This window comes from Scyliorhinus canicula, chromosome 2, assembly GCF_902713615.1.
Source record: "Scyliorhinus canicula chromosome 2, sScyCan1.1, whole genome shotgun sequence".
NCBI lineage: Eukaryota > Metazoa > Chordata > Chondrichthyes > Carcharhiniformes > Scyliorhinidae > Scyliorhinus > Scyliorhinus canicula.
This window is the reverse complement of record NC_052147.1, coordinates 289077862-289105829: the sequence shown is the minus strand read 5'-3', so window position 1 is coordinate 289105829 and position 27968 is coordinate 289077862. Positions and strand designations below refer to the sequence as shown.

The 27968-nt window shown below is 50.8% G+C and overlaps 1 protein-coding gene across 2 annotated transcripts in view; it reads left to right on the top strand.

Moving 5' to 3' along the window:
- Positions 1–27968, top strand: part of tmem169b (transmembrane protein 169b) — a 77069-nt gene extending 49101 nt beyond the window's left edge. Inside the window, exon 4 of one of the 2 annotated variants that reach the window (XM_038790231.1) lies at positions 27539–27968. In XM_038790231.1, the coding sequence (XP_038646159.1) occupies positions 27539–27543 (5 nt within the window). In that variant the 3' untranslated portion in view covers positions 27544–27968. Of the gene's footprint in view, positions 1–1709; positions 1926–27538 lie in introns of those variants that run through there. The other variant, XM_038790230.1, reaches the window with a different exon arrangement.

The window sequence follows — 27968 nt, the reverse complement described above, 5'->3', positions numbered from 1 at the left end:
CAGCTCCCTCTTGAATATATCCAATGAACTGGCCCCAACAGCTTTCTGTGGTAGAGAATTCCACAAGTTCACAACTCTCTGAGAGAAGATGTTCTTCCTCATCTAATAATAATAATAATGATCTTTATTGTCACAAGTAGGCTTACATTAACACTGCAATGAAGTTACTGTGAAAAAAACCCTGGTCGCCACATTCCGGCGCCTGTTCAGGTACACGGAGGGAGAATTCAGAATGTCCAGATAACCTAACAGAATGTCTTTCAGGACGTGTGGGAGGAAACCGGAGTACCCGGAGGAAACCCACGCAGACAAGGGGAGAACGTGCAGACTCCGCACAGACAGTGACCCAAGCCAGGAATCGAACACACTCAATAGCAAGAATGCCCTTCCTCAAACTAGGAAACCAAAACTGCACAATACTCAAGGTGTGGCCTCACCAAGGCCCTGTATAACTGCAGCAAGACATCCCTACTCCGATACTCAAACCCTCTCGCTATGAAGACCAGCATGCCATTAGCTTTCCTCACTGCCTGCTGTACCCGAATGCCAACCTTCAGCGACTGTTCCACCGTGACATCCAGGTCTCGTTACACTTCCCCTTTTCCTAAACTGCCACCATTCAGATAATAATCTGCCTTCCTGTTTTTGCCACCAAAGTGGATAGCCTCACATTAACCCACATTAAGTTGCATTTGCCAAGTATTTGCCCACTCAGCCAACCTGTCCAAGTCACCCTGCAGCCTCTCTGCATCCTCCTCACAGCACACACTGCCACCCAGCTTAGTGTCATCTGCAAATTTGGAGATATTGCAATTCCTTCATCCAAATCATTGTTCTGGTCTGGGTGAAGATACACCGTGATTTACATATATTGTGAAGAGCTGGGGTCCCAGCACTGAACCCTGCGGTACCCCACTAGTCACTGCCTGCCACTCTGAAAAGGACCCGTTTATTCCCACTCTCTGCTTCCTGTCTGCCAACCAGTTCTCCATCCACATCAATACATTACCCCCAATAACATGAGCTTTAAGTTTGCTCACTAATCTCTTGTGTGGGACCATCTCCCAGTCTACATAGATACATAGATAGAAGCAGGAGGAGGCCTTTTGGCCCTTCGAGCCTGCTCCGCCATTCATCACGATCATGGCTGATCATCCAACTCAATAGCCTAATCCTGCTTTCTCCCCATAGTCTTTGATCCCATTCTCCCCAAGTGCTATATCCAGCCGCCTCTTGAATATATTTAATCTGCCTCTTGATACCCCTACCTTAGGGTAATTGAATCTCCAACTATCACAACCCTACTTGCCCTGCAGGTTTCCATAATCCACCTACAAATTCCCTCTTCCATTTCCTCCCCACTATTTGGGGTCTACAGTAAATACCAAGCAAGGTCACTACTTCCTCCCTGTTTCTCACCTCCAACTATATAGATTCTAATTCAGGCAATGCATCTCGTTCAAGAGCTTGGATACTATCTTTGACCAAGACTGCTACACTTCCTCCCTTTTTACCCACCCTCTTCCTACTAAAAACCTAAAAATACTTAACACGGGATGTTAAGTATCAGTCCTGTTCTGGTCTGGGCCATGTTTCTGTCATATTCCCTAGAGCAATTTCTGCTTCCAGTTCCTCAATTTTGTTCATGATACACCGTGATTTACATACCTACAATTTAACCCAGCCCTTATCTCTTTCTTGCCCTTTAGGAAGCAACCATTTCTTTGTTCACTGTCAACACTCAAGCCTTCTCTCACTTTGACCGTTCCCCATTTTGCCTTTGACAAGGTACCTCATGGCAGACTGTGCAAAAGGTGATGTTACATGGGATCAGAGGAGAGCTGGCAAGTTGGATACAGAATTGGCTTGGGCACAGAAGACAAAAGGTAGCAGTAGAAAGGTGCTTTTCTGAATGGAAGGCTTTGACTAGCGGCGTTCCACAAGGATCAGTTCTGGGACTGTCATGATATGCAGACATGCGCATAATGAGATACAGACAGACAGCTAATGAACACAGAGAACAGGACATAACCAATCAGCAGGCAGAACGCTGGGGGGGGTGGTTTCCCACTAGAAAAGGCACGAGGCACTCACACTCCGCCTCTTTCCACTGGGGACATCTACAGAGTGAGCCGGGTGTATATATCACATAACACCTCCAGTACGTGGCTAAGAGCTAGTCTGGTTCAGTCAGACAGAGTAATCACACTTAGGTTAGCAAAGAGTCGAACTCACAGAGAACTGTGCTAACTGTGTGACAGGTTCAATAAATCAAATTGAACTAACTTCAAGGTCTGGAGTATATTTCAGTTACAGCTGCATCCAGTTGCAGCCCGTGTTATCTCAGTGTGCTTAACACGACAGGGGCCTTTGTTGTTCGTGGTGTATATAAATGATAGCACAGTGGGCTAAACAGCTGGCTTGTAATGCAGAACAAAGCAACAGTGCGGGTTCAATTCCCGTACCAGTCTCCCCGAGCAGGCGCCGGAATGTGGCGACTAGGGGCTTTTCACAATAACTTAATTGAAGCCTACATGTGACAATAAGCGATTATCATTGTTATATTATTATGATTTGGAAGAAAATGTAGCTGGTCTGATTAGTAAGTTCGCAGACGACACAAAAATTGATGGAGTTGCGGATCATGAAGAGGATTGTCAGAGGATACAGCAGGATATAAACTGGTTGGAGTCTTGGGCGGAGAAATAGCAGACCGAGTTTAATCCGGACATCCGGGGCAGCACGGTAGCATTGTGGATAGCACAATTGCTTCACAGCTCCAGGGTCCCAGGTTCGATTCCGGTTTGGGTCACTGTCTGTGTGGAGTCTGCACATCCTCCCCGTGTGTGCGTGGGTTTCCTCCGGGTGCTCCGGTTTCCTCCCACAGTCTAAAGATGTGTAGGTTAGGTGGATTGGCCATGATAAATTGCCTAGTGTTGGGTGGGGTTACTGGGTTATGGGGATAGGGTGGCGGTGTCGACCTTGGGTAGGGTGCTCTTTCCAAGAGCTGGTGCAGACTCGATGGGCCGAATGAAATGAAAATCGCTTATTGTCACGAGTAGGCTTCAATGAAGTTACTGTGAAAAGCCCCTAGTCGCCACATTCCGGCGCCTGTTCAGGGAGGCTGTTACGGGAATCGAACCGTGCTGCTGGCCTGCCTTGGTCTGCTTTCAAAGCCAGCGATTTAGCCCAGTGTACTAAACAGCCCCTATGGCCTCAGCAGAATGGCCTCCTTCTGCACTGTAAATTCTATTTATGTGCGAGGTAATGCACTTTGGAAGGTCCCATGCATGTCGGAATTACACAATAAATGGTAGAATGATTGCCAGTACTGACAGGCAGAGAGATCTGGGCATGTCCACCAATCACTGAAAGTGGCAGCGCTGTGGATAAGGTGGTCAAGAAGGCATACGGCATGCTGGCCTTCATCGGTCGGGGAAATGAATATAAAAATTGGCAAGTCATGTTGCAGCTGTACAGGACCTTAGTTCGGCCTCATTTGGAATATTGTGTCCAATTCTGGTTGCCACACTACCAGAAGAATGTGGATGCTTTGGAGAGGGTACAGAAGCGGTATACTAGGATGTTGCCTGGGATGGAGGGCATTAGCTATGAGGAGAGGTTGGATAAACTGGGTCTGTTCTCACTGGAACGATGGAGGTTGACAGGCGACCTGATAGAGGTCTACAAGATTATGTGTGGCATGGATGGAGTGGATAGTCAGATGCTCTTTCCTAGGGTAGGGGAGTCAAGAACTGGGGGACATAGGTTTAAAGTGTGGGGGAAAAGTTTAGAACAATGTGTGAGGCAAGTTTTTTTACACAAAGGGTAGTAAATAGATGCCTAGCAAATAGATAGCTGCCTGGGGAGGTAGTGGGAGCAGGTACAATTAGCGGCATTTCTGGGGCAACTAGACCAATATATGAATAGGATGGGAATGGAAGGATACGGACTCCCTAAGCGCATACCGTTTTAGTTCAGGCAGGTACCATGGTCGGCGCAGGTTTGGACGGCCGAAGGGCCTGTTCCTGTGCTGTATTGTTTTTTGTTCTCTCTTTTGCCTTCACTGGTACTTCTGAAACTAGGAGCATTAGTTGACCCATCTCCCTGCCTTACAAGTTTAAATCCAACCCCACTACACTATTTACCCTCACCGCCAAGACATTGGTTCCATTTGAACTCAGCTGAAGCTCTTCTCTTGTAACCAGCTTTCTCCTTTCCCAAAACTGTTCCCAAAATCTAAACCCCTCCTTTCGACACCATCCCTTAAGCCACGCTCTTACCTCCCTGATCTGCCTTTGTCTAAATGGTGAATCTCGTGACACAGGTAATATTTCTGAGATTACTACTGGAGCTCCTACATTTCAATCTACTCCCTAACTCCCGAAACTGCTCCTGCAGGATCTGGAAACTATCCCAATGTTGTTGTTTCCCACATGAACGTCAACCTCCATTTCCAGACGTTTGTCCAGTTGATCCGTTATGTCCCAAACCCTTGCACCCAGGAGGCATAAGACCGTACTGGACTCACGAATTCGGCTGCAAACTGGACTATCTAATCGCCACTTTGGGAGGCAAGGATTAATCAAGAATAGTCAGCATGGCTTTGTCAAAGGGAGGTCACGTATAACAAATTTGATTGAATCTTTCAAGGAGGTGACGGGGTGTGTAAATGAGGGCAGTGCAGTTGATGGGCGACAGGGTGGCACAGTGGTTAGCACTGCAGCTTCACAGCACTGAGGACCCGGGTTCGATTCCGACTTCAAGTGACTGTGCGTGGGTTTCCTCCGGTTCCTCCAGTTTCCTCCCGCAGTCCAAAGATGTACATGTTAGGAGGATTGGCTATGCTGAATGGGGTCACGGGGGATAGAGTGGGGTGGGGGATTGGGGGAGGGTGCTCTTTCAGTGGGTTGGTGCAAACTCGATGGGCCGAATGGCCTACTTCTGCACTGTAGGGATTCTATGATTCTTGATGGACTCTACTTGGACTTCAGTAAGACTTTTGACAAGGTCCCACATGGGAGAATGAGCAAGAAGGTAAGAGCCATGGAATCCAGGGTGATTTGGCAAATTGGATCCAAATTGGCTGAGTGGCAGGAGGCAGCTGGTGATGGTCAAAGGTTGTTTTTGTGACTGGAAGCTGGTGTCCAGCGGTGTTCTACAGGGATCGGTCCTGGGTCATGTGGTGAATTATAAACCTAGTAATTCACACTGTGTTGAATTATATGTGTTGTGTCTTTGTGGGCTCTGTATGTGAGCCGTTGCGCGGCTCTGCCCATACGGGGAGATGAGGAGTTTGTACTGGGCTCCACCCTTGGCTCCGCCCATGGCTCCTCCCACTAACCGGAAGTATAAAGCTCTGCAGGCGTGAGCCTGCTGCCAGTTCATCTCGTTGCAGGCAGGCTCAGTTGTAAGACTATTAAAACCACTGTTCACTTCCAATCACGTGTCTTGTGAATTGATGGTCTCATCAATTTAATAGTCTTAGGAAACTTGAAGAAAACTACTATGGAATCAGCCCTCAAAACTGACCGACTAGAACTCGACCCGCAGGCTGCAGAGATGAAAGAAATCTTTCTACACTGGCTCAGATGTTTCAAGGTCTATCTGGCTGAATCAAGCACTTCAGAAACTACGCAGGAGCAGAAACTCAGCCTATTGCACACAAGGGTGAGCCACCGTATCTCTACTCAACTTAACAGTACTACCTCGTATACGGAGGCCCTGGCCATGCTCGATCGAATGTATGTGATGCCCATCAACGAGGTCTACGCGCGCCACATTTTTACGACCCGCCGCCAGTGCCCCGCGGAGTCGCTGGACGAATTCCTGTGCGATTTAAAAGCTTTAGCTCGAGACTGCAATTACCAAGCTGTATCAGCCGCCCAACATATGGAGCTCGCTGTCCAAGAGGTATACGTGGCAGGGCTCAGGTCCAACTATGTGCGCCAGCGGTTGCTTGAAAAAGGGGCCCAGAACTTGGAGGACACTGTAGAGTTAGCTGCAACCATGGAGGTCTCGTTCCGCAGCCTCACCTCGTTCCTCGCGGACCAAGCGACCCCATCCTGGGCCCCCGACCAGCGACTGCCCCAGGCCTGCGCCGCGCGGCCACCCACCCACTACGCAGCCCCAGTGTGCCATTTTGTGGGCAGCCCCAACACCCACGGCAGCACTGCCCGGCACGCAACGCGACCTGCAGCAGCTGCGGTCGCAATAGACACTATGCCCGGGTCTGCCTGGCGAAGAAAACCCCCTCTCCAAACTCTCCCGCAGCCCAGAGCACTCGCTTCCCAAACTCGCAGGCCCCGAAATGCTGCAGCCTGTATGCCGACTCCGCCCCCACCTGACTCATGGGGGTCGCCATCTTGGCAACCCTCCTCCACACGGCCGGCCACGTGCGACTCATGGGGGCTGCCATCTTGGATGCCATCTTCCTTGCCGTCCGCTATGTGCGATCCACGGGGGCAGCCATCTTGGGATCCATCCTCTTCAAACTCTGAAACTCACCTCGAAGACTACGACCTCAGCGGACAGTCATCACGGGGCCACTCCAGCACAGCTGATCGAGCCGCCGACTACCCGCAACTCAGCGCGGTCACGTTGGACCAATCGCGTCCGAAACACCTCCGCAACTCTATGATGACCGTTAAAATCAACGGGTACAGTACATTGTGCCTCTTCGACTCCGGGAGCACTGAGAGCTTCGTACACCCTGATCTGGTAAGACGCTGTTCGCTCCCTATTTTCCCTGCACGGCAAACTATATCCCTCGCTTCGGGCTCACACTCTGTTCACCTCCAAGGGCGCAACGTCACGACGATTCAGGGCACCAGCTACCCAAACTTCCAGCTGTACGTACTCCCCGAACTCTGCGCCCCACTCTTACTGGGACTCGACTTCCAGTGCAACCTCAAAAGCCTCACACTCAGCTTCGGCGGGGACCTACCTCCACTCACTATCTGCAGTCTAGCGATGCTAAAAATCGACCCCCCCTCCACTCTTTGCTAACCTCACTCCGGACTGCAAACCCGTAGCCACTCTCAGCAGGCGGTATAGCTTGCAGGACAGGGTGTTTATCAGAACCGAGGTCCATAGGCTCCTACGTGAGGGGGTCTTTGAGGCCAGTAACAGCCCCTGGAGAGCTCAGGTGATGGTCGTCAAGACCGGGGGAAAATTCCGTATGGTAGTGGACTATAGCCAAACCATTAATCGGTTCACGCTCCTTGATGCGTACCCCCTTCCCAGGATTGCAGACATGGTGAATCAGATCACCCAGTACCGCATTTTCTCCATGGTGGATCTGAAGTCTGCATACCACCAGCTCCCCCGGAGGACCGCCACTACACGGCGTTTGAGGCAGATGGCCACCTCTTCCATTTCCTCCGGGTTCCTTTTGGCGTCACGAATGGGGTCTCGGTGTTCCAACGAGCAATGGACCGAAAGGTGGACCAGTACGGGCTGCGGGCCACGTTTCCGTACTTGGATAACGTCACCATCTGCGGCCATGATCAGCAGGACCACGACGCTAACCTCCATCGATTTCTCCAAACTGCCCAGAAACTTAACCTCACGTATAACACGGAGAAATGCGTTTTCCGCACGACCAGGCTAGCCATCCTCGGCTATGTCGTGGAAAACGGAGTCCTGGGCCCCGACCCGGACCAACTCCCTCTCCCTCATTGACCCAGGGCCCTCAAAAGGTGCCTGGGATTCTTCTCGTATTATGCCCAGTGGGTCCCTCAGTATGCGGACAAAGCCCGCCCACTATTTAAGGCCACACTCTTCCCACTGTCAGCTGAGGCTCGCCAGGCCTTCACCTGCATCAAGGAGGACATCGCCAAAGCAGCCATGCGGGCGGTGGATGAATCCGTCCCCTTCCAGGTGGAGAGCGACGCCTCAGAAGTCGCTCTCGCAGCCAGACTGAATAAGGCAGGGAGACCAGTTGCCTTTTGCTCCCGAACCCTCTTCGCTTCGGAACTTCGACACTCAGTCGAAAAGGAAGCACAAGCCATCGTGGAAGCCGTACAACACTGGAGGCACTACTTCGCAGGTAGGAGGTTCACCCTCATCACCGACCAAAGATCGGTTGCCTTCATGTTTGACAACTCACAAAGTGGCAAAATTAAAACTGATAAAATCCTGCGGTGGAGGATCGAACTCTCCACCTATAGTTACGATATCAAATATCGACCCGGGAAGCTCAACGAGCCTCCGGATGCCCTGTCCCGCGGCACGTGCGCCAGCGCACAAGATGACCCCCTGAAAGCTATCCACAATGACCTCTGCCACCCGGGGGTCACCTGGCTCGCCCACTACATCAAAGCCCGAAATCTGCCTTTCTCCACCGAGGAGATAAAAGCCATCACCAGGGATTGCCCGATCTGTGCGGAGTGCAAACCGCACTTCTATAGACCAGACAGGGCCCACCTGGTAAAAGCATCCCGGTCCTTTGAACGCCTGAGCATTGATTTCAAAGGGCCACTCCCCTCGACCAATCGGAATGTGCATTTCCTGAACGTCATCAACGAGTTCTCCCGCTTCCCATTTTCCATCCCGTGCCCCGATATGACCTCCCACACAGTCATCAGAGCTCTGCACAGTATCTTTACCCTGTTCGGGTTCCCCAGCTACGTACACAGCCACAGGGGTTCGCCCTTTATGAGCGACGAGCTGCGTCAGTACCTGCTTGACAAGGGCATCGCCTCGAGCAGGACTACCAGCTACAACCCTAGGGGGAACAGACAGGTGGAGAGGGAGAATACGACGGTCTGGAAGACCGTCCTACTGACCCTCCGGTCCAGGAATCTCCCGACCTCCCACTGGCAGGAGGTCCTCCCCGACGCGCTCCACGCTATTAGGTCCCTCCTGTGCACCGCCACCAACCAGACCCCTCACAAACGGCTATTTGCTTTTTCCAGGGGCACTACCACGGGGGTTTCGCTCCCAGCTTGGTTGAAGACAACGGGCCCGGTTCTCCTCCGGAAGCACGTCCGGGCACACAAAACTGACCCACTCGTAGAGAGAGTGCTCCTACTCCACTCGAACCCCCAATACGCTTTCATCGAATACCCTGACGACCGTCAGGACACTGTTTCCCTCCGGGACCTGGCACCTGCAGGATCCAACTCTACCACCACCACCGCCGAGGTACCCCTCACACTACACCCCACACAACCCTCCGTGCCCTGCGCCCCCGCACCTACAGGATCACTGCCCGTGCTCCGCGCCCCCGCGCCTATGGGTTTCCGGCACTCCCCATCACCCGTCGAACCAGTCATCATAGATATCATAGAATTGTCAGTGCAGAAGGAGGCCATTCGGCCCATCGAGTCTGCACCGGCTCTTGGAAAGAGCACCCTACCCAAGGTCAACTCCTCCACCGTATCCCCATAACCCAGTAACCCCACCCAACACTAAGGGCAATTTTGGACACTCAGGGCAATTTATCACGGCCAATCCACATAACCTGCACATCTTTGGACTGTGGGAGGAAACCGGAGCACCCGGAGGAAACCCACGCACACACGGGGAGAATGTGCAGACTCCACACACACAGTGACCCAAGCCGGAATCGAACCTGGGACCCTGGAGCTGTGAAGCAATTATGCTATCCACAATGCTACCGTGCTGCCCATTCAGTCGGGTACGAAGCTCGGACCGAATCACCCCCGGAGTCCACTATCGTACCCTCACCGACCGTCACCACCCAGCTACCTGAAGAGGCTGCAACCCCGGTGCTTCGCCGATCCCAAAGGACGACTCGGCCGCCGGACCGGCTCAATTTGTAGACCCATCACCCCCGCCGGACTTGATTGTTTTACAGGGGGTGAATGTGGTGAATTATAAACCTAGTAATTCACACTGTGTTGTATTATATGTAATGTGTCCTTGTGGGCTCTGTATACGAGCCGTTGTGCGGCTCTGCCCATAGGGGGTGATGAGGAGTTTGTACTGGGCTCCGCCCATGGCTCCTCCCACTAACCAGAAGTATAAAGCTCTGCAGTCGTGAGCCTGCTACCAGTTCATCTCGTCGCAGGCAGGCTCAGTTGTAAGACTATTAAAACCACTGTTCACTTCCAACCACGTGTCTTGTGAATTGATGGTCACATCAGATCCCTTGCTGTTTTTAGCTGAGACAGAGAATTAGAGCGGAGGGGGGGTTATGCTGGAGCTGTATAGAAGCTGGTTAGGCCGACTTCCGGTGTGCATCATGGAGTGAGTGTGCACACAGAGGCAGCTCCTGCCTAAGGTTGCAGAAAAGAACTCTTTTTTGGGCAGCACAGGTTGGAATTTCGATGAAAAGGCGTGGGTGAAGGTTCAAGGAGCATTTTCCCCCAGGAATAGGATGTTTCTTGGTTATCAGACCCTCAGAAACAGTGCAAGATTTGTCTGAACAGCAGCAAACAAAAGCCTCTGCAAGTATGCAAGCGGGGGAAGGGCCAGCTTATAGGTCTCAAGCTGACCTGAGGGCCTTTATGAAAGCTGAATTCTAGCAGCAGAGGGAAGAACTGTGAAAAGATCTCACCAAGGCCATTGAAGAAGCGGAGACGGACTTCCGGTAGCGGTGATGCGGAGCTAAGCCGCACGTTCAGTGGCTCCCACTATTTTCGGACTTTGGGGCTCTTTTAAGGGCTCGTAGTGGTGCTGTTTGGACTTTTCCCCGTGTGGGAACACTCCTTCTCAGATTCTCCACCGGTGGATGGCCTGGACTAGGAGTGGAGCGGTCAGAAAAGTGCGGCTAAGCCGCACCGCAGCTCCCGCTACTTAAGGACTTTTGGGCCGATTTGAGGGCCTCAAACGGCGCTGTCTCGACGAATCCTGGTGGGGGAAGGTGTCTAGAGGAGCATTCCCCATAATGTATGGTGCTCAGTGGGGCAAAGGAAAAAGCTGCAGCAGCTCCCCAAGAAAAGCGGGGGAAGAAGGACAAAATGGCGGCCGGCGGAACACCCGAGGACTGGTGGAAGTGGGCGCAGGAGCAGCAAGCTGCTCTTCTGCGCTGTTTTGCGGAGCTGAAGGCTGAGTTGCTGGACTCCCTGAATGCGACTACCAACAAGCTGCTTGGAGCTCAGGCGGCCCAGGAGGTGCCTATCCGGGAGTTGCAGTAGCAGGCCGCTGAGCGGGAGGAGGAGGCCGCGGTCCTCGTGGGGAAAGTGGAGTTGCACGAGGCACTTCACAAAAAGTGGCAAGACCGCTTGGAGGAGCTGGACGTTCGCACGAGGCGAAGGAATTTGAGGATCCTGGGCCTGGCGGAGGGGCTGGAAGGGTCGGATCTCCCATCGTACGTGACCACGATGTTGAGCTCGTTGATGGGAGCGGGGTCCTTCCATTTGCCCCTGGAGCTTGAGGGAGCTCACAGAGTGCTGGCCAGGAGGCCGAAGGCAAATGAACCCCCGCGGGCGGTGCTGGTGCGGTTCCATCGATTTAGTGACCGGGAGTGTGTGCTGCGCTGGGCCAAGAAAGAGAGGAGCAGCAAGTGGGAGAATTCGGTAGTGCGAATCTACCAGGACTGGAGTGCGGAGGTGGCAATGCGGCGGGCCGGGTTCAACCGGACGAAGGCGGTGCTGCATGCCAAGCAGGTCAGATTTGGAATGCTGCAGCCTGCGCGTCTGTGGGTGACATATAAGGACCGGCACCACTACTTCGAGTCCCCGGAGGAGGCGTGGGCCTTTGTACAGGCGGAGAAGCTGGACTCGAACTAGGGTCTGGGGACATACTATGGCCGTTGCTGTTTTTGCTGTTGCTGTTCTTCAATTTTGACACGTGTTTTTTTTATGCTGGTTTTCTTTTTGCTCTGTTTCCGGGTGGGTTTGTCTGTTGGGTATGGGTGCGGGGTATGTGGGGAACGTTGGGGGCATGTGCTTTATATGTTCTCTTCTGTACGGGGCTGGGGGTTGGGGTGAGAGGCGTTATCGCCATGGGGAACGGGTCAGGCGGGGCGAGCTGGCCTGGGGCAAGTAGTCGATAAGCTATGGCTAGCCGGCGGGGGAGAGGGGCAGGTTGCCCTCTGATCCGGCTGATTACCTGGAACGTGAGGGGGCTGAATGGGCCGGTTAAGAGAACTAGAGTAATTTCTCATCTGAAGGCGGACGTGGCTATGCTCCAGGAGACCCACTTGAAGGTGGCGGACCAGGTTCGTCTGAGGAAGGGGTGGGTGGGGCAGGTTTTTCACTCAGGATTGGACGCGAAGAACCGGGGGGTGGCGATTCTGGTGGGGAAGAGGGTGGCGTTCGAGGCGGCTGAGGTGGTGTCGGACAAGGAGGGCAGATATATTATGGTGAAGGGTAGGCTGCAGGGAGAGAAGGTGGTGCTGGTTAATGTATATGCCCCGAATTGGGATGATGCCGGCTTCATGAGGCGCTTGTTGGGCCGCATTCCGGACCTGGAGGCAGGGGGCCTGATCATGGGGGGAGACTTTAACACAGTGCTGGATCCCCCACTAGACCGGTCCAGTTCAAGGACGGGTAGGAGACCGGCGGCGGCCAAAGTACTGAGGGGGTTTATGGACCAGATGGGAGGGGTGGATCCCTGGAGGTTTGGGAGGCCGAGAGTGCGGGAGTATTCCTTTTTCTCCCATGTCCATAGGGTCTATTCCCGAATAGATTTTTTCATCCTGAGCAGGGGATTGATCCCGAAGGTGCAGGATGCAGAGTATTCGGCCATAGCAATTTCAGACCATGCTCCGCACTGGGTTGATCGGGAGATGGGGGAGGCGCGGGACCAGCGCCCGCTCTGGCGCCTGGATGTGGGGATGCTGGCGGAGGAGGAGGTGTGTAGGAGGGTCCGGGGAAGTATTGAGGGGTATCTTGATACCAATGATACGGGGGAGGTCCGGGTGGTGATGGTCTGGGAGGCTCTGAAAGCAGTGATCCGGGGGGAGCTGCTCTCCATCTGGGCCCATAGGGCAAGGAGGGAGAGGAAGGAGAGGGAGAGACTGGTGGGGGAGCTCCTGGATGTGGACAGGAGATACGCGGAGGCACCGGGGAATGGCGTAGTTTGCAGGCCAAATTTGACTTGTTGACCACCAGAAAGGCGGAGACACAGTGGAGGAGGTCGCAGGGCACGGTATATGAGTATGGGGAGTAGGCGAGCAGGATGTTGGCGCATCAGCTCCGCAGGCGAGATGCGGCTAGGGAAATTGGTGGAGTGACGGATAGGGGTGGGAATGTCGTGCAGAAGGGGACAGAAGTAAATGGGGTCTTTAGGGACTTCTACGAGGAACTGTACCGGTCAGAACCTCCGATGGGGAGAGGGGGGATGGAGAGCTTCATGAACAGGCTATGGTTCCCAAGGGTTCAAGAGGAGCTGGTAGAGGGGCTGGGGGCGCCGATAGAGTTGGAGGAGCTAGTCAGGGAGATTGGACAAATGCAGTCAGGTAAGGCGCCGGGACATGACGGGTTCCCGGTGGAATTTTATAAAAAGTACGCGGATCTGGTGGGCCCCCTGTTGGTGCGAGCCTTCAATGAGTCATGGGAGGGGGGGCTTTGCCTCCGACGATGTCGCGGGCACTGATCTCTCTGATCCTAAAGCAGGATAAGGACCCCTTGCAGTGTGGATCATACAGGCCTATCTCGCTCCTCAATGTTGACGCTAAGTTGCTGGCGAAGATGCTGGCCACCAGGATAGAGGACTGTGTGCCAGGGGTGATACACGAGGATCAGACAGGATTTGTCAAGGGACGGCAGCTCAACACGAATGTGCGGAGACTGCTAAATGTTATTATGATGCCGGCAGTGGAGGGGGAGGCGGAGATAGTGGTGGCGCTGGATGCGGAGAAAGCGTTTGATAGAGTTGAGTGGGGGTACCTGTGGGAGGTGCTGGAGCGGTTCGGATTCGGGGAGGGATTCATCAAATGGGTGAGGCTGCTCTACGCGGCTCCGATGGTGAGTGTAGTTACCAATGGAAGGAGATCAGAGTACTTTAGGCTCTACCGTGGGACCAGGCAGGGGTGCCCCCTGTCCCCCTTGCTCTTTGCACTGGCGATTGAACCTTTGGCTATGGCGTTGAGGGAGTCAGGGAGATTGAGGGGTCTGGTGCGGGGTGGGGAGGAACATCGTGTATCGCTGTATGCGGACGACCTGCTGTTGTATGTGGCGGATCCAGAAGGGGGAATGCAGGGGGCGATGGAGCTGTTAGCGGAATTTGGGGGCTTCTCGGGCTATAAGTTAAATTTAGGCAAGAGTGAGGTATTTGTAGTACACCCGGGTGATCAGGAGGAGGGAATTGGGAGACTCCCATTTAAGAGGGCAGTGAAGAGTTTCAGATACCTGGGGGTGCAGGTGGCCAGGAGTTGGGGGACTGTCCATAAGCTTAATTTTACCAGGCTGGTGGAACAGATTTAAAAGGTGGGACATGGTGCCGCTATCGATGGCGGGTAGAGTGCAGTCCGTCAAAATGACAGTTCTCCCGAGGTTCTTGGTCCATTTTCAGTGTTTGCCCATCTTTATCCCTAGGGCCTTTTTTAGAAGGGTGACTAGCAGCATCATGAGCTCTGTTTGGGCGCATGGGACCCCGAAGGTGAAGAGGGTCTTCTTGGAGCGGGGTAGAGATGGGGGGGGGCTGGCGTTACCTAATCTCTCGGGGTATTATTGGGCGGCCAATGTGTCGATGGTGCGCAAGTGGGTAATGGAGGGGGAGGGGGCAGCATGGAAACGGATGGAGAGGGCGTCCTGTGGAGATACAAGCCTGGGGGCGCTGGTAACGGCGCCGTGGCCGCTCCCTCCTCCGAGGTATACCACGAGTCCGGTGGTGGCGGCTACCTTCATGATTTGGGGGCAGTGGAGGCGACATAGGGGAGAAGTGGGGGGCTCGATGGAGGCTCCGTTAAGGGGGAACCATAGGTTCGTCCCGGGGAACATTGATGGGGGATTTCAGGGTTGGTACAGAGCGGGCATCAGACAGCTGAGGGACCTGTTTATTGATGGGAGGTTTGCGAGCCTGGGGGAGTTGGAGGAGAAATTTGGGCTCCCCCCTGGGAACATGTTCAGGTATCTGCAGGTAAAGGCATTTGCTAGGCACCAGGTGGAGGGATTCCCTTCGCTTCCCGCGAGGGGGGTGAGCGACAGGGTGCTTTCGGGGGTCTGGGTCAGAGAGGGGAAGATATCTGATATCTACAAGGTTATGCAGGAGGCGGAGGAGGCGTCAGTAGAGGAGCTGAAAGCTAAGTGGGAGGGGGAACTGGGGGAACAGATCGAAGACGGGACATGGGCTGATGCTCTGGAGAGGGTTAATTCTTCCTCCTCGTGTGCGCGGCTTAGCCTCATCCAATTCAAGGTGCTGCATAGGGCCCACATGACTGGGACGGGGATGAGTAGGTTCTTTGGGGGTGAAGACAGGTGTGTCAGGTGCTCGGGGAGTCCAGCGAACCATGCCCATATGTTCTGGGCATGCCCGGCACTGGAGGAGCTCTGGAAGGGGGTGGCGAGGACGGTGTCGAGGGTGGTGGGATCCAGGGTCAAGCCAGGATGGGGACTCGCGATTTTTGGGGTTGGGGTGGAGCCGGGAGTGCAGGAGGCGAAAGAGGCCGGTGTGCTGGCCTTTGCGTCCCTAGTAGCCCGGCGAAGGATCTTGCTACAATGGAAGGATGCGAGGCCCCCAAGCGTCGAGACCTGGATCAATGACATGGCGGATTTCATTAAGCTAGAGAAGATCAAATTCGCCCTGAGAGGGTCGGTACAAGGGTTCTTTAGGCGGTGGCAACCTTTTCTCGACTTTCTGGCTCAACTATAGGGTACGGGGACAGTAGCAGCAGCAGCAACCCGGGCGGGTGGGGGGGATGGGGGAGGGAATAGGTGTGGGGGTGGGGGGAGCGGACGATGACTATGTTTATTTAATTTAAATTTATTTTTAAGTTCTTCTGTTGTTCATTGGGGTTGGGGGGTGGGGGATGGGATACATGTGTCGATATGGTCTGGGGGTGTTACAGTTATTATGGGTTATTTTGTTGCATTTCATTGTTTGTCATTACGTTTTATATTTTCTGTAAAAAATTCCAATAAAAATTATATTTAAAAAAAAAAGAAGCTGGTTAGGCCGCAGCTGGAGTACTGTGTGCAGTTCTGATCACCACACTATAGAAAGGAAGTGATTGCAGTGGAGAGGGTGCAGAGAAGATTCACCAGGATGCTGCCTGGGCTGGAGCATTTCAGCTGTGAAGAGAGGCTGGTTAGGCTGGGGTTGTCCTTGAAACAAGGAAGGCTGAGGGGGGACCTGATTGAAGTGTATAAAATTATGATGGACATAGATAGGGAGGATAGAAAGGAACTCTTCCCCTTAGTAGAGGGATCAATAATCAGAGGCTTTCGATTTAAGGTAAGGGGCAGGAGGTTTAGAGAGAATTTGAGGAATAACATTTTCTCCCCGAGGGTGGTGGGAGTTTGGAACTCGCTGCCTGATGGATAGAGGAGACAGAGACCCTCATAACATTGAAGCAGTATTTAGATGACCATTTGAAATGCCAGAGTAGACAAGGTTACTGGCTAAGTGTGGAAAATGGGATTGGGGTAGATTGGTGCTCAATGCCAATCACAAGCACGATGGGCCGAAGGGCCACTTTCCATGATGTTAAAGATTATGACTCTAAGTCTTCAACTATCCCATCCCCGACAACGTTAGCAAATATCAGAATCTGTGTTGTATCCATGGATTTATCCACTTGGAGGGCAAACTTAATTTTTTTTCAATGTTTCACAGCTCCAGAGACCCAGGTTCGATTCCCCGCTGGGTCACTGTCTGTGTGGAGTCTGCACGTTCTCCCCGTGTCTGTGTGGGTTTCCTCCGGGTGCTCCGGTTTCCTCCCACAAGCCCCGAAAGACGTGCTGTTCGGTGAATTGGACATTCTGAATTCTCCCTCTGTGTAGCCGAACAGGCGCCGGAATGTGGCGACTAGGGGATTTTCACAGTAACGTCATTGCAGTGTTAATGTGAGCCTACTTGTGACAATAAAGATGATTATTATTATTATTCCTTTCAATATCATTTATCTGCCTCCTATTATCAGAAAGTGACACCACCTGAGTTCTTTTCTCAAATCAGGAAGCAGGTAAAATCAAGGACTCAGCAATACGATGTACCTTTGTTTCTCTCCAACTCCAGCACTATAAGCTGGTTGAGCTCGGTGGGCTAGACAGCTGGCTTGTAATGCAGAACAAGGCCAGCAGCGCGGGTTCAATTCCTGTACCAGCCTCCCCGAGCAGGCACCAGAATGTGGCGACTGGGGGTTTTCCCAGTAACTTCATACTTGTGATAATAAAAGATTATTATTATTAGATAATTCTCCTCTTGACTTTTGCCACTTACTTTGACTTTCTTTTCAAAACTTAAAATTATTCTTTCTTGCAAGTGTTTTTTAATTCATTCATGGGACATGTGCACCGCCGGCAGTGCCAGCATTTATTGCCCATCCCTAATTGCCCTTGAGGGGACAGTTAAGAGTCAATCCCATTGCTGTGGGTCTGGAGTCACATGTAGGCTAGACCAGGTAAGGATGGTAGATTCCCTTCGCTGAAGGACATTAGTGAACAAGATGGGTTTATCTGACAATCGACAATGGTCATCATTAGACTTTTAATACCAGATATTTTATGGAGTTTAAATTTCACCATCTGCAGTGGGGGGGATTTGAACTAGGATCTCCAGAGCATTACTCTGGGTCATGAGTCCAGTGACGAAACCACTATGCCACCACCTCCGTTAGAGTTCAAGAATCCCTTGAAATAGTTCTTGTTGGGACCTCCAGTGGCGCGAGCGGAGCGGAGCGGCTGCATTGAGAAGGGGCTCCCGCTGGTCCGAGACAGTTCGGCCTTTCTTCGGGGTTTCCCCATTGTTTTGCCGATCGGGATTTCTTCAGCCTTTGGGTCCTACGGGATGGCCACCAGGTCGGGCCGGTTGTAGCCGGTGAGGAGGCCCCCGTGAGTGTCCAGCGGCCGGAGGAGCAGGGGGCATTGAGCCCGAAGTGAGCGGCGGGGGTGGAGGTTGGCACGAGGCCTGAATCCAGGACGAATGAGAGAGGGAGCAGAGCACATGGGTGGTCCCCACTGAAAATGAATGTTTGTGATGTAGACTGGGAGCTAAGACTTTATGGTGGAACAGTTGAGGAACAGTGGAGAACCTTCCAAGCGATTTTTCACAGTGCTCAGCAAAGGTTTATACCAATAAAAAGGAAGGACGGAAGAAAGAGGGAAAATCGACCGTGGATATCTAAGGAAATAAGGGAGAGTATCAAATTGAAGGAAAAATCATATAAAGTGGCAAAGATTGCTGGGAGATTAGAGGACTGGGAAATCTTTAGGGGGCAACAGAAAGCTACTAAAAAGCTATAAAGAAGAGTAAGATAGAGTATGAGAGTAAACTTGCTCAGAATATAAAAACAGACAGTAAAAGTTTTTACAAATATATAAGGGGCTGGTTTAGCTCACCAGGCTAAATCGCTGACTTTTAAAGCAGACCAAGCAGGCCAGCAGCACGGTTCAATTCCCGTACCAGCCTCCCCGGACAGGCGCCAGAATGTGGCGACTAGGGGCTTTTCACAGTAACTTCATTGAAGCCTACTCGTGACAATAAGCGATTTTCATTTCATAAGACAAAAAAGAGTGGCTAAGGTAAATATTGGTCCTTTAGAGGATGAGAAGGGAGTTTTAATAATGGGAAATGAGGAAATGGCTGAGGAACTGAACAGATTTTTTGGGTCGGTCTTCACAGTGGAAGACACAAATAACATGCCAGCGACTGATAGAAATGAGGCTATGACAGGTGAGGACCTTGAGAGGATTGTTATCACTAAGGGGGGAGTGATGGGCAAGCTAATGGGGCTAAAGGTAGACAAGTCTCCTGGCCCTGATGGAATGCATCCCAGAGTGCTAAAAGAGATGGCTAGGGAAATTGCAGATGCACTAGTGATAATTTACCGAAATTCACTAGACTCTGGGGTGGTCCCGGTGGATTGGAAATTAGCAAACGTGACGCCACTGTTTAAAAAAGGAGGTAGGCAGAAAGCAGGAAATTATAGGCCAGTGAGTTTAACTTCGGGAATAGGGAAGATGCTGGAATCTATCATCAAGGAAGAAATTGCGAGGCATCTGGATAGAAATTGTCCCATTGGGCAGACGCAGCATGGGTTCGTAAAAGGCAGGTCGTGCCTAACTAATTTAGTGGAATTTTTTGAGGACATTACCAGTGCAGTAGATAACGGGGAGCCGATGGATGTGGTATATCTGGATTTCCAGAAAGCCTTTGACAAGGTGCCACACAAAAGGTTGCTGCATAAGATAAAGATGCATGGCATTAAGGGTAAAGTAGTAGCATGGATAAAGGATTGGTTAATTAATAGAAAGCAAAGAGTTGGGATAAATGGGTGTTTCTCTGGTTGGCAATCAGTAGCTAGTGGTGTCCCTCAGGGATCCGTGTTGGGCCCACAATTGTTCACAATTTACATTGATGATTTGGAGTTGGGGACCAAGGGCAATGTGTCCAAGTTTGCAGATGACACTAAGATGAGTGGTAAAGCGAAAAGTGCAGAGGATACTGGAAGTCTGCAGAGGGATTTGGATAGGTTAAGTGAATGGGCTCGGGTCTGGCAGATGGAATACAATGTTGACAAATGTGAGGTTATCCATTTTGGTAGGAATAACAGCAAACGGGATTATTATTTAAACGATAAAATATTAAAGCATGCCGCTGTTCAGAGAGACTTGGGTGTGCTAGTGCATGAGTCACAGAAGGTTGGTTTACAAGTGCAACAGGTGACTAAGAAGGCAAATGGAATTTTGTCCTTCATTGCTAGAGCGATGGAGTTTAAGACTAGGGAGGTTATGTTGCAATTGTATAAGGTGTTAGTGCGGCCACACCTGGAGTATTGTGTTCAGTTTTGGTCTCCTTACTTGAGAAAGGACGTACTGGCGCTGGAGGGTGTACAGAGGAGATTCACTAGGTTAATCCCAGAGCTGAAGGGGTTGGATTATGAGGAGAGGTTGAGTAGACTGGGACTGTACTCGTTGGAATTTAGAAGGATGAGGGGGGATCTTATAGAAACATTTAAAATTATGAAGGGAATAGATAGGATAGATGCGGGCAGGTTGTTTCCACTGGCGGGTGACAGCAGAACTAGGGGGCATAGCCTCAAAATAAGGGGAAGTAGATTTAGGACTGAGTTTAGGAGGAACTTCTTCACCCAAAGGGTTGTGAATCTATGGAATTCCTTGCCCAGTGAAGCAGTTGAGGCTCCTTCATTACATGTTTTTAAGGTAAAGATAGATAGTTTTTTGAAGAATAAAGGGATTAAGGGTTATGGTGTTCGGGCCGGAAAGTGGAGCTGAGTCCACAAAAGATCAGCCATGATCTAATTGAATGGCGGAGCAGGCTCGAGGGGCCAGATGGCCTACTCCTGCTCCTAGTTCTTATGTTCTTATGTTCTTATGTTTGAAGTCCAGTCCCAGGGGAAGAGATTTTTAAAATTTTGATTTTTGAAATTTTTTCAAATTAATTTTTTAAAATTTAACTTTTTATTTAATTTTTTATTTATTTTATTATTTATTTATTTTAAGATTGAAGAAAGAAGGAGAAAATAATAAGTGACTAGACATAGAACAGTAGAGCACAGAACAGGCCCTTCAGCCCTCGATGTTGTGCCGAGCAATGATCACCCTACTCAAGTCAACGTATCCACCCTATACCCGTAACCCAACAGCATGGGTTTCTATCGCCCCAGTGAGGGTGGATGTGGCAAAGACATCAGCTGAGGTGAGAGAACAGGGTGAAAAGATGAAGTAAGTGGAGGAGGCCGTGTTGCAGCACAGCGACCAGCTCACCTCGATGGGAGACAAACGACAGAGGGTGGGGAGGTCAACAGAGGACTCCGAGCAAAGCTCGAGGACTTGGAGAACCACTCGAGGGGGCAAAATCTGAGAATTGTGGGCTTGCCTGAAGGGGCAGAGGGCGCATGGCCAACAGAGTACTTTGCTAAGATGCTGGCAGAGTTGATGGGGGAGGGTGAAGGCCCTCCCGGTATGAGCTGGACCGAGCTCATCGGTCGTAAGGCCAAAACCCAAAGTAAACGAGCCGCCGAGAGCAGTAATTATCTGCTCCAAAAATACCACATGAAGGAGAAGGTGTTAAGCTGGGCAAAGCAGAAGCGGGAGGTGCAGTGGGATGGTGCTTGGACCTGACAGTGGAGTTGGCAAAGAGGCGAGCGGCGTTCAGCCGAGTGAAGGCGGCACTGGAGAAGGGACTACGATTTGGTATGGTATACCCGGCAAAGCCGAGGGTGGCGTACCTCGCCAAAGATTTTTATTTTGAAACAGTGGAGGCGGCTGAGGCGTCCATGAAGGCAGAAGGCTTGGGATAGAAGTGAGGAGTGGAGCTGGAAGAGAGATCGTGGAATGTGATTGGGGAGCTGGAAAATGTATAAATGTTATAACTTTCTTTTCACTGACCTGTATTGTAACTTACTTAACTTCACATTGTTATAGAGTTTAGGTTTTTGTTTGGTTTGATTGGCATTTTTGTTTTTTTTGCAGCGGTTATGTTATTTCATTGAATTGCATGGGTTAGATTGCTTTTCTTTTTCTTCTGGGACTGGGTAGGAGGGGAGAGTACGCCTTTGGGAGGGGGGAGGGGCACCCAGTCTAGCTAACTAAAGTTGGCTAGTGAATGGAGGTGAGGTGAGAGGAGGACTGCGGACATTGGAGCATGGTTGGCAGGTTTCAATGGGCCTATGAGGCGAACAAGGGGGGAGGAAGAGGATTGATACTGGTTGAGATTTTTTTCGAGGGGAAGTGCAGGGGGGATTCTGGGAAGGGGAGGGGTTTTGATGTTAATCATGGATAGGGGCGGGTCAGGCTCATGGGGCAGGGCCCGGTGGTATGATGATGGTGGCTAAGAAGGGTGGTCAGTTAGGATAGTCACATGGAACATGAGAGGGTTGGGAGGCCCAGTCAAGAGGTCAAGGGTGCTGTCCAGTGGCCGCCTGGAGGAGTAGGTCGCATATTTGACAGCTCCGGCCTGTGGTGGATGTTTGGACCTTTTCCCCTGTTTTTTCGGATTTGATGGGATAAATTGGTGAAGAGTGAGACAGTGAGGAGAAATCCCCCTCCGGTGTCTGGAGAATTGGACCAGAAGTGGCCGTGTGAGAAGACAAAGTCCTATAAGGAAGACACAAGCAGAGCCGGCAATGCGGGACAGCATGGCGGAGAGTAAGGGCCGCGGGGCGACGGCACAGTGGTCAATGGGGCAGCTGGTGGAGTTTTTTGAAGATTGCTTCGCCGAGCTGAAGGAGGACACGCTGGACCCGATTAAGGCTTCGATTGATCAAGTTGTGCAGAATCAAAAGACCCACGGGAGAGCGATCCAGGAGGTGGAGAAAAAGGTGTCGGAGCACGAGGAGTATATAACCGTCCTGGAGACCAAGGTGGGGATGATGAATGACCGTCAGTAAAGAATGCAGGACCTGGAGAACAGGTCTACGATGCAGAATCTTTGAATTTTCGGCCTCCCTGAAGGCAGTGAGGGATCGGATGCGAGGGCTTATGTGACGGACATGTTGGATAAATTGATGGGGGCTGAGGCGTTCCCTCAGTCCCTGAAGTGGATAGAGCGCACAGAGCCCTCGCGAACATGCTGTGCCCAGCCCATCTGTGGGTCACACATGAGGAACGGGACTTCAACTTTGAAACACCGGACAAAGTCTGGACTTTTATGAAAGAAAAGAGGCTGGAGGTGAATTAAAAGACACCGAAGCCTTGGAGAAGTACTGTGGCAGCGATTTGTTGTGCTGGGCTGTATAAGTAGTGTGTGTAATAAGGGGCTGTTTGGATGGTTACTTGTCTCTCAGGGAGCTGGTTAGAGGCGGGGGGGGGGGGGGATGGGCTTTGGGGTTGGTTCTGTTTTTTTTTCTGAAGAGGCTGTTTCTTCACAGTTTTTTCTGATGTTTGTTTCCTGGGGAATGTGATGCTTTTAATATGTTGTCCAAGTGGGGGGAGAGGGAAGAGAACAATCGGGAGACAGACTGCTTGGTGCCAGGGGCGGGCACTATCAAGTCAGCATGGGTCAGCTGACTCTCAGAAGTACAGTGGGGGGTGAGCAGGTGTTAAGCTGGAGCTTGACTTGGGGGGTTGGGTTTCTAGTGTTGTTGCTGTGGGGGGAGGGAGAGGGGAGGTGCTGCTTTGCTGACAGGGGAGGAACTGTTACTAGGGAACAAATGGGAGGTTGGGAACGGCGACTGCCCGAGTGGGGACGCTCGAGGAGACGGAGGGCGCGAGCTAGAGGCTGGCCTTAAAAGGGCGATGGCTAGTCAGTGGGTGGGCGGGGGGGGGGGGGGGGGGGGGGTCCCCTGACTAGGCTGATTACGTGGAACGTCAGAGGGCTGAATGGGCCAGTCAAAAGGGCTCGCGTGTTTGTGCATTTGAGTGGGCTGAAGGTGGACGTATCACTGCTACTAGAGACACATCTAAAGGTCACAGACCAGACGTGATTGAGAAAGGGGTGGGTTAGCCAAGTATTCCACTCAGGGCTGGACTCAAAGACCAGGGGGTAGCGATCTTGATCATCAAACGAACGGCATTCGAGGCTGGGAGAATCGTGTCAGACAGGGGGGGGGGGGGGGGGGGGGGGAGAAGGTATATAGTGGTGAGTGGCAAGCTGGAGGGGGTGCGGGTGGTACTCGTGAACAAATATGCTCCGAATTGGGACGATGTGGAATTTATGAGGTGGGTTTGAGGTGAGATCCCAGACTTAGAGTCACATTACCTGATCAATGGAGAAGACTTTAATACAGTCATTGATCCGGAATTGGACCGGTCAAAATCCAGGACAGGGAGGAGGCCGGCAGCGGCAAAGGAATTGAAGGGTTTTATGGAACAGATGGGGGGAGGAGACCCATGGAGGTTTGCACGTCCGAGGACGAAGGAATTTCCCTTTTTCTCCCATGTCCACATGTCCCTCTCGCATCGACGTTTTTGTTCTGAGCAGGGCGCTAATACTGAAGGTGGTGGATACTGAGTACTCGGCAATCGCAGTGTCGGATCATGGCCCACATTGGGTGGACCTACGGGTTAGTGTGGAGAGAGGGCAACGCCCACTGTGGAGACTGGATGTGGGGTTGCTAGTGGACGAAGTGATCTGTGGGCGGGTTAACAAGTCCATCCAGAACTACCTGGAAACAAATGATACGGGGGAGGTCTCTGCAGCAATGGTTTGGGAAGCTTTGAAGGCAGTGGTCAGAGGGTAATTAATCCCAATACGGGCCAACAGAGAAAAGGCGGAACGGGCTGAGAGGGATAGGGTAGTGGAGGAGATACTCCAGGTGGACAGGAGATACTCGGAGGCCCCGTATGTGGTGCGACTGAGGGAGCGGCGGAGGTTACAGGAGGTTACAGGTGGAGTTTGGGTTATTGACCACAGGGAAAGCGATGGAACAGTAGAGGAAGGCAAGGGGAGGGGGCGATTTATGAGTACGGGGAAAAGGCAAGCAGAATGTTGGCGCACCAGCTCAGGAAAAGGGAGGCGGCCTGGGAAAGTAAAGAGTAGAGGCGGGAATACTGTCCTGGATCCAGTGGGCGGGAATGGGGTGTTTAAGGACGTTTATAGTAAATTATATGAGTCGGAACCCCCGGCTGGGTGGAGGGGATGAGGCAGTTTCTGGATCAGTTGAGGTTCCCGAGGGTGGAGGAGGACCCGGTGGAGGGGCTGGGAGCCCCAATTGAAATTGAGGAAATAATCAAGGGGCTGGAGGGCCTGCAGTCGGGCAAGGCCCCGGGGCCTGACGGCTACCGGGTGGAATTTTATAAGATGTTTTCAGAGATATTGAGCCCACTGTTGGTGAGGACATTTAACGAAGCAAGAGAGAAGGGAGTCCTCCCCCACCAATGTCGCAGGCCTCGATTTCATTGATCCTGAAACGGAAGAAGGATCCGAAGCAATGCGGGTCATACAGGCCGATTTCTCTACAGAATGTGGATGCCAACCTGCTGGCTGAGATACTGGCCACAAGAATAGAGGACTGTGTCCCAGGGGTGATAGGGGAAGACCAGATGGGATCTGTAAAGGGCAGGCAACTCACGGCCAATGTTCGAAGGCATTTGAAGTTATTATGATGCCCTCAGAAGGAGGGGAGATGGAGGTGGTGGCAGCGATGGATGCGGAGAAGGCTTTTGATTAAGTGTAGTGGAATTACTTGTGGGAGGCGCTGGGAAGGTTTGGGTTTGGTGAGGGCTTTATTGACTGGGTGCGGTTGCTCCATCAGGCACCAAATGACGATCCTCCCCATATTTCTGTTTGTCTTTCAGTGCCTCCCCATCTTCATCCCAAAGGCCTTTTGCAAGCGGGTGAATAAGGTTATTTTGAGCTTTGTGTGGGCAGGTAAAACCCCACAAGTGAAGAAAGTGTTGCTGGAGCACAGTCGGGGGGAGGGTAGGTTGGCACTGCCAAACTTCTGCAATTACTACTGGGCAGCTAATATAGCCATGATTAGGAAGTGTGTAATGGGGGAGGGGTCAGTGTGGGAGCGGATGGAGGCAGCGTCATGCAGACACCAGTATGGGAGTACTGATAACGGCACCTCTGCCGTTCTCGCCAGCCCGATACTCCACAAGTCCGGTGGTAGTGGCGTCTCTGAGAATCTGGGGGCAGTGGAGGGGATATAAGAGAGTGGAGTGGAGGATATAAAAGAGCTAATGTTTCAAGTCCAATGACTTTGTCAAAGCTGACAAACAGTCATCGGATTTGAAACGTTAGCTCTTTCCTCTCCCTACAGATGCTGCCAGACTTGCTGAGATTTTCCAGCATTTTCCCTTTCGTTGTTGAAGTACGTATATCCTGGGATTTTTCCGGATTGTGTAGTAACAAGGTCGCAAAGTCACAGGTTAAGACAAGAGGAGAAATCAAAGAGTGAAGATGAAGTTGAAGTGCAATTGTCAGAAACGAGTTTTGATCAGATGGTTGAAAAAGAACAAGAACAGGTGGAGGATGAGGCGGATATTTTTAGTTCAGGAAAATTGGCGGAGTTACAACAGAAAGATGTAGAAATAAAACGATATATCAGAAAGCATATACGGAAGAGGAATCTGAGAGTATACCAGATTGTTATTACCGTAAAAATGATGTTTTGATGAGAAAATGGAGACCTGTACATATGCAGGCGGATGAAAAGTGGGCAGAAGTTCATCAAGTAGTATTGCCGGTAGGGTATAGAAAGGAGGTGTTGCGAGTTGCACATGAGGTACCAGTCGGAGATCATTTGGGAATAAGGAAAACTCAAGCTAAAATCTAGAAACATTTATATTGGCCTGGACTACATGAAGATATAGTTAGATTTTGTCAATCATGTCACACATGTCAAGTGATAGGGAAACCTCAAGCAGTGATTAAACCAGCGCCCTTAATACCCATTCTAGCATTTGAGGAACTTTTTACGAGGGTCCTAATTGATTGTGTAGGACCGCGTCATAAAACAAAAAATGGGAATCAATATCTTTTGACTATAATGGATGTGTCTACTAGGTTTCCAGAGGCCATTCCAGTATGTAATATTACAGCTAAAAGGATTATGGAGGAGTTACTTAAATTCTTTACTAGACATAGACTACCCACAGAAATTCAATCAGATCAAGGATAAAATTTTATTTCAAAGTTATTCAAAGAAGTTATGGATAGTTTAGTAATAAAACAATTTAAATCAACTGCGTACCATCCAGAATCGCAGGGAGCGTTAGAAAGGTGGCATCAGACATTGAAGACAATGTTGAGGGCATATTGTTAAGATTATCCAGAGGATTGGGATAAAGGAATCCCATTCGTATTGTTTGCAATTAGGGATGCACCTAATGAGTCAACCAAATTTCGTCCTTTTGAACTAATTTTTGGTCGTGAAGTAAGAGGACCACTTAAATTGATTGAGGAAAAATTGGTGGGTGAGAAATTGGAAATTACACTATTGGATTACATGTCAAATTTTAGGGAACGATTAAATAGAGCAGGTGAATTGGCGAGACAACATTTGAAAGTTGCGCAAAATGTGATGAAATGGGTAGCGGACAAGAAATCTAAAGTTTGTAGTTTTGCCAGTGGGGATAAAGTTTTAGTGTTGTTACCAGTGGTAGGGGAGCCTTTAAAAGCTAGGTTTTGTGGACCGTATCAGATTGAAAGGAAATTAAGTGAGGTGAATTATGTGATTAAAAACACCAGATAGAAGGAAGACTCACCGAGTGTGTCATGTGAATATGCTTAAAAGGTACTTTGAAAGGGAAGGAGAGAAAAAGGAGGAGGTTTTAATGATTCTAACTCAAAGTGATGAACCAAATCCAGATGACTGTGAATCTGACATACCTCAAATTAAATTGGAAAATGAGTATGTTCTCAAAAATTGGGATAAATTGTTGAGTTACCTTCCAGAGGAAAATGAACTGACCTGAAAGAGTTATTGATATCACATGGGCAAGTTTGTAGAGATAAATTGGGAAGAACTAAAATGGCTATACATGATGTAGATGTGGGAAATGCTGTTCTGATCAAACAACATCCATATAGACTTAACCCTTTAAAATTGGCACAGGTTAACAAAGAGATTGCGAGTATGCTTACAAATGGCATAATTGGAATGGGTTTCAGCCACTGGAGCTCACCCATAGTGATGGTACCTAAACCAGACAGTACCCAACGGTTGTGTGTGGACTATCGAATGGTGAATGCAGTTACAAGAATGGACTCTTACCCTATCCCACGTTTGAAGGATTACATTGAGACAGTGGGACAATCTGCTTTTATTTCCAACTTCCAGACATGGAAAGAACATTTAAAACATCGTATGGAGTTCTTCGATCGACTTCAGGGGGCGGGTTTGGTGATTAATCTAGCCGAAGTGAATTTGGAGAAACCCGAATCACTTTCCTTGCGGAGTTTCCGATACCCTCAAGACGAAGGGAAATAATGCGATTTCTTAGCATGAGTGGATTTGATTGAACATTTGTGCAAAAGTTTTGTGC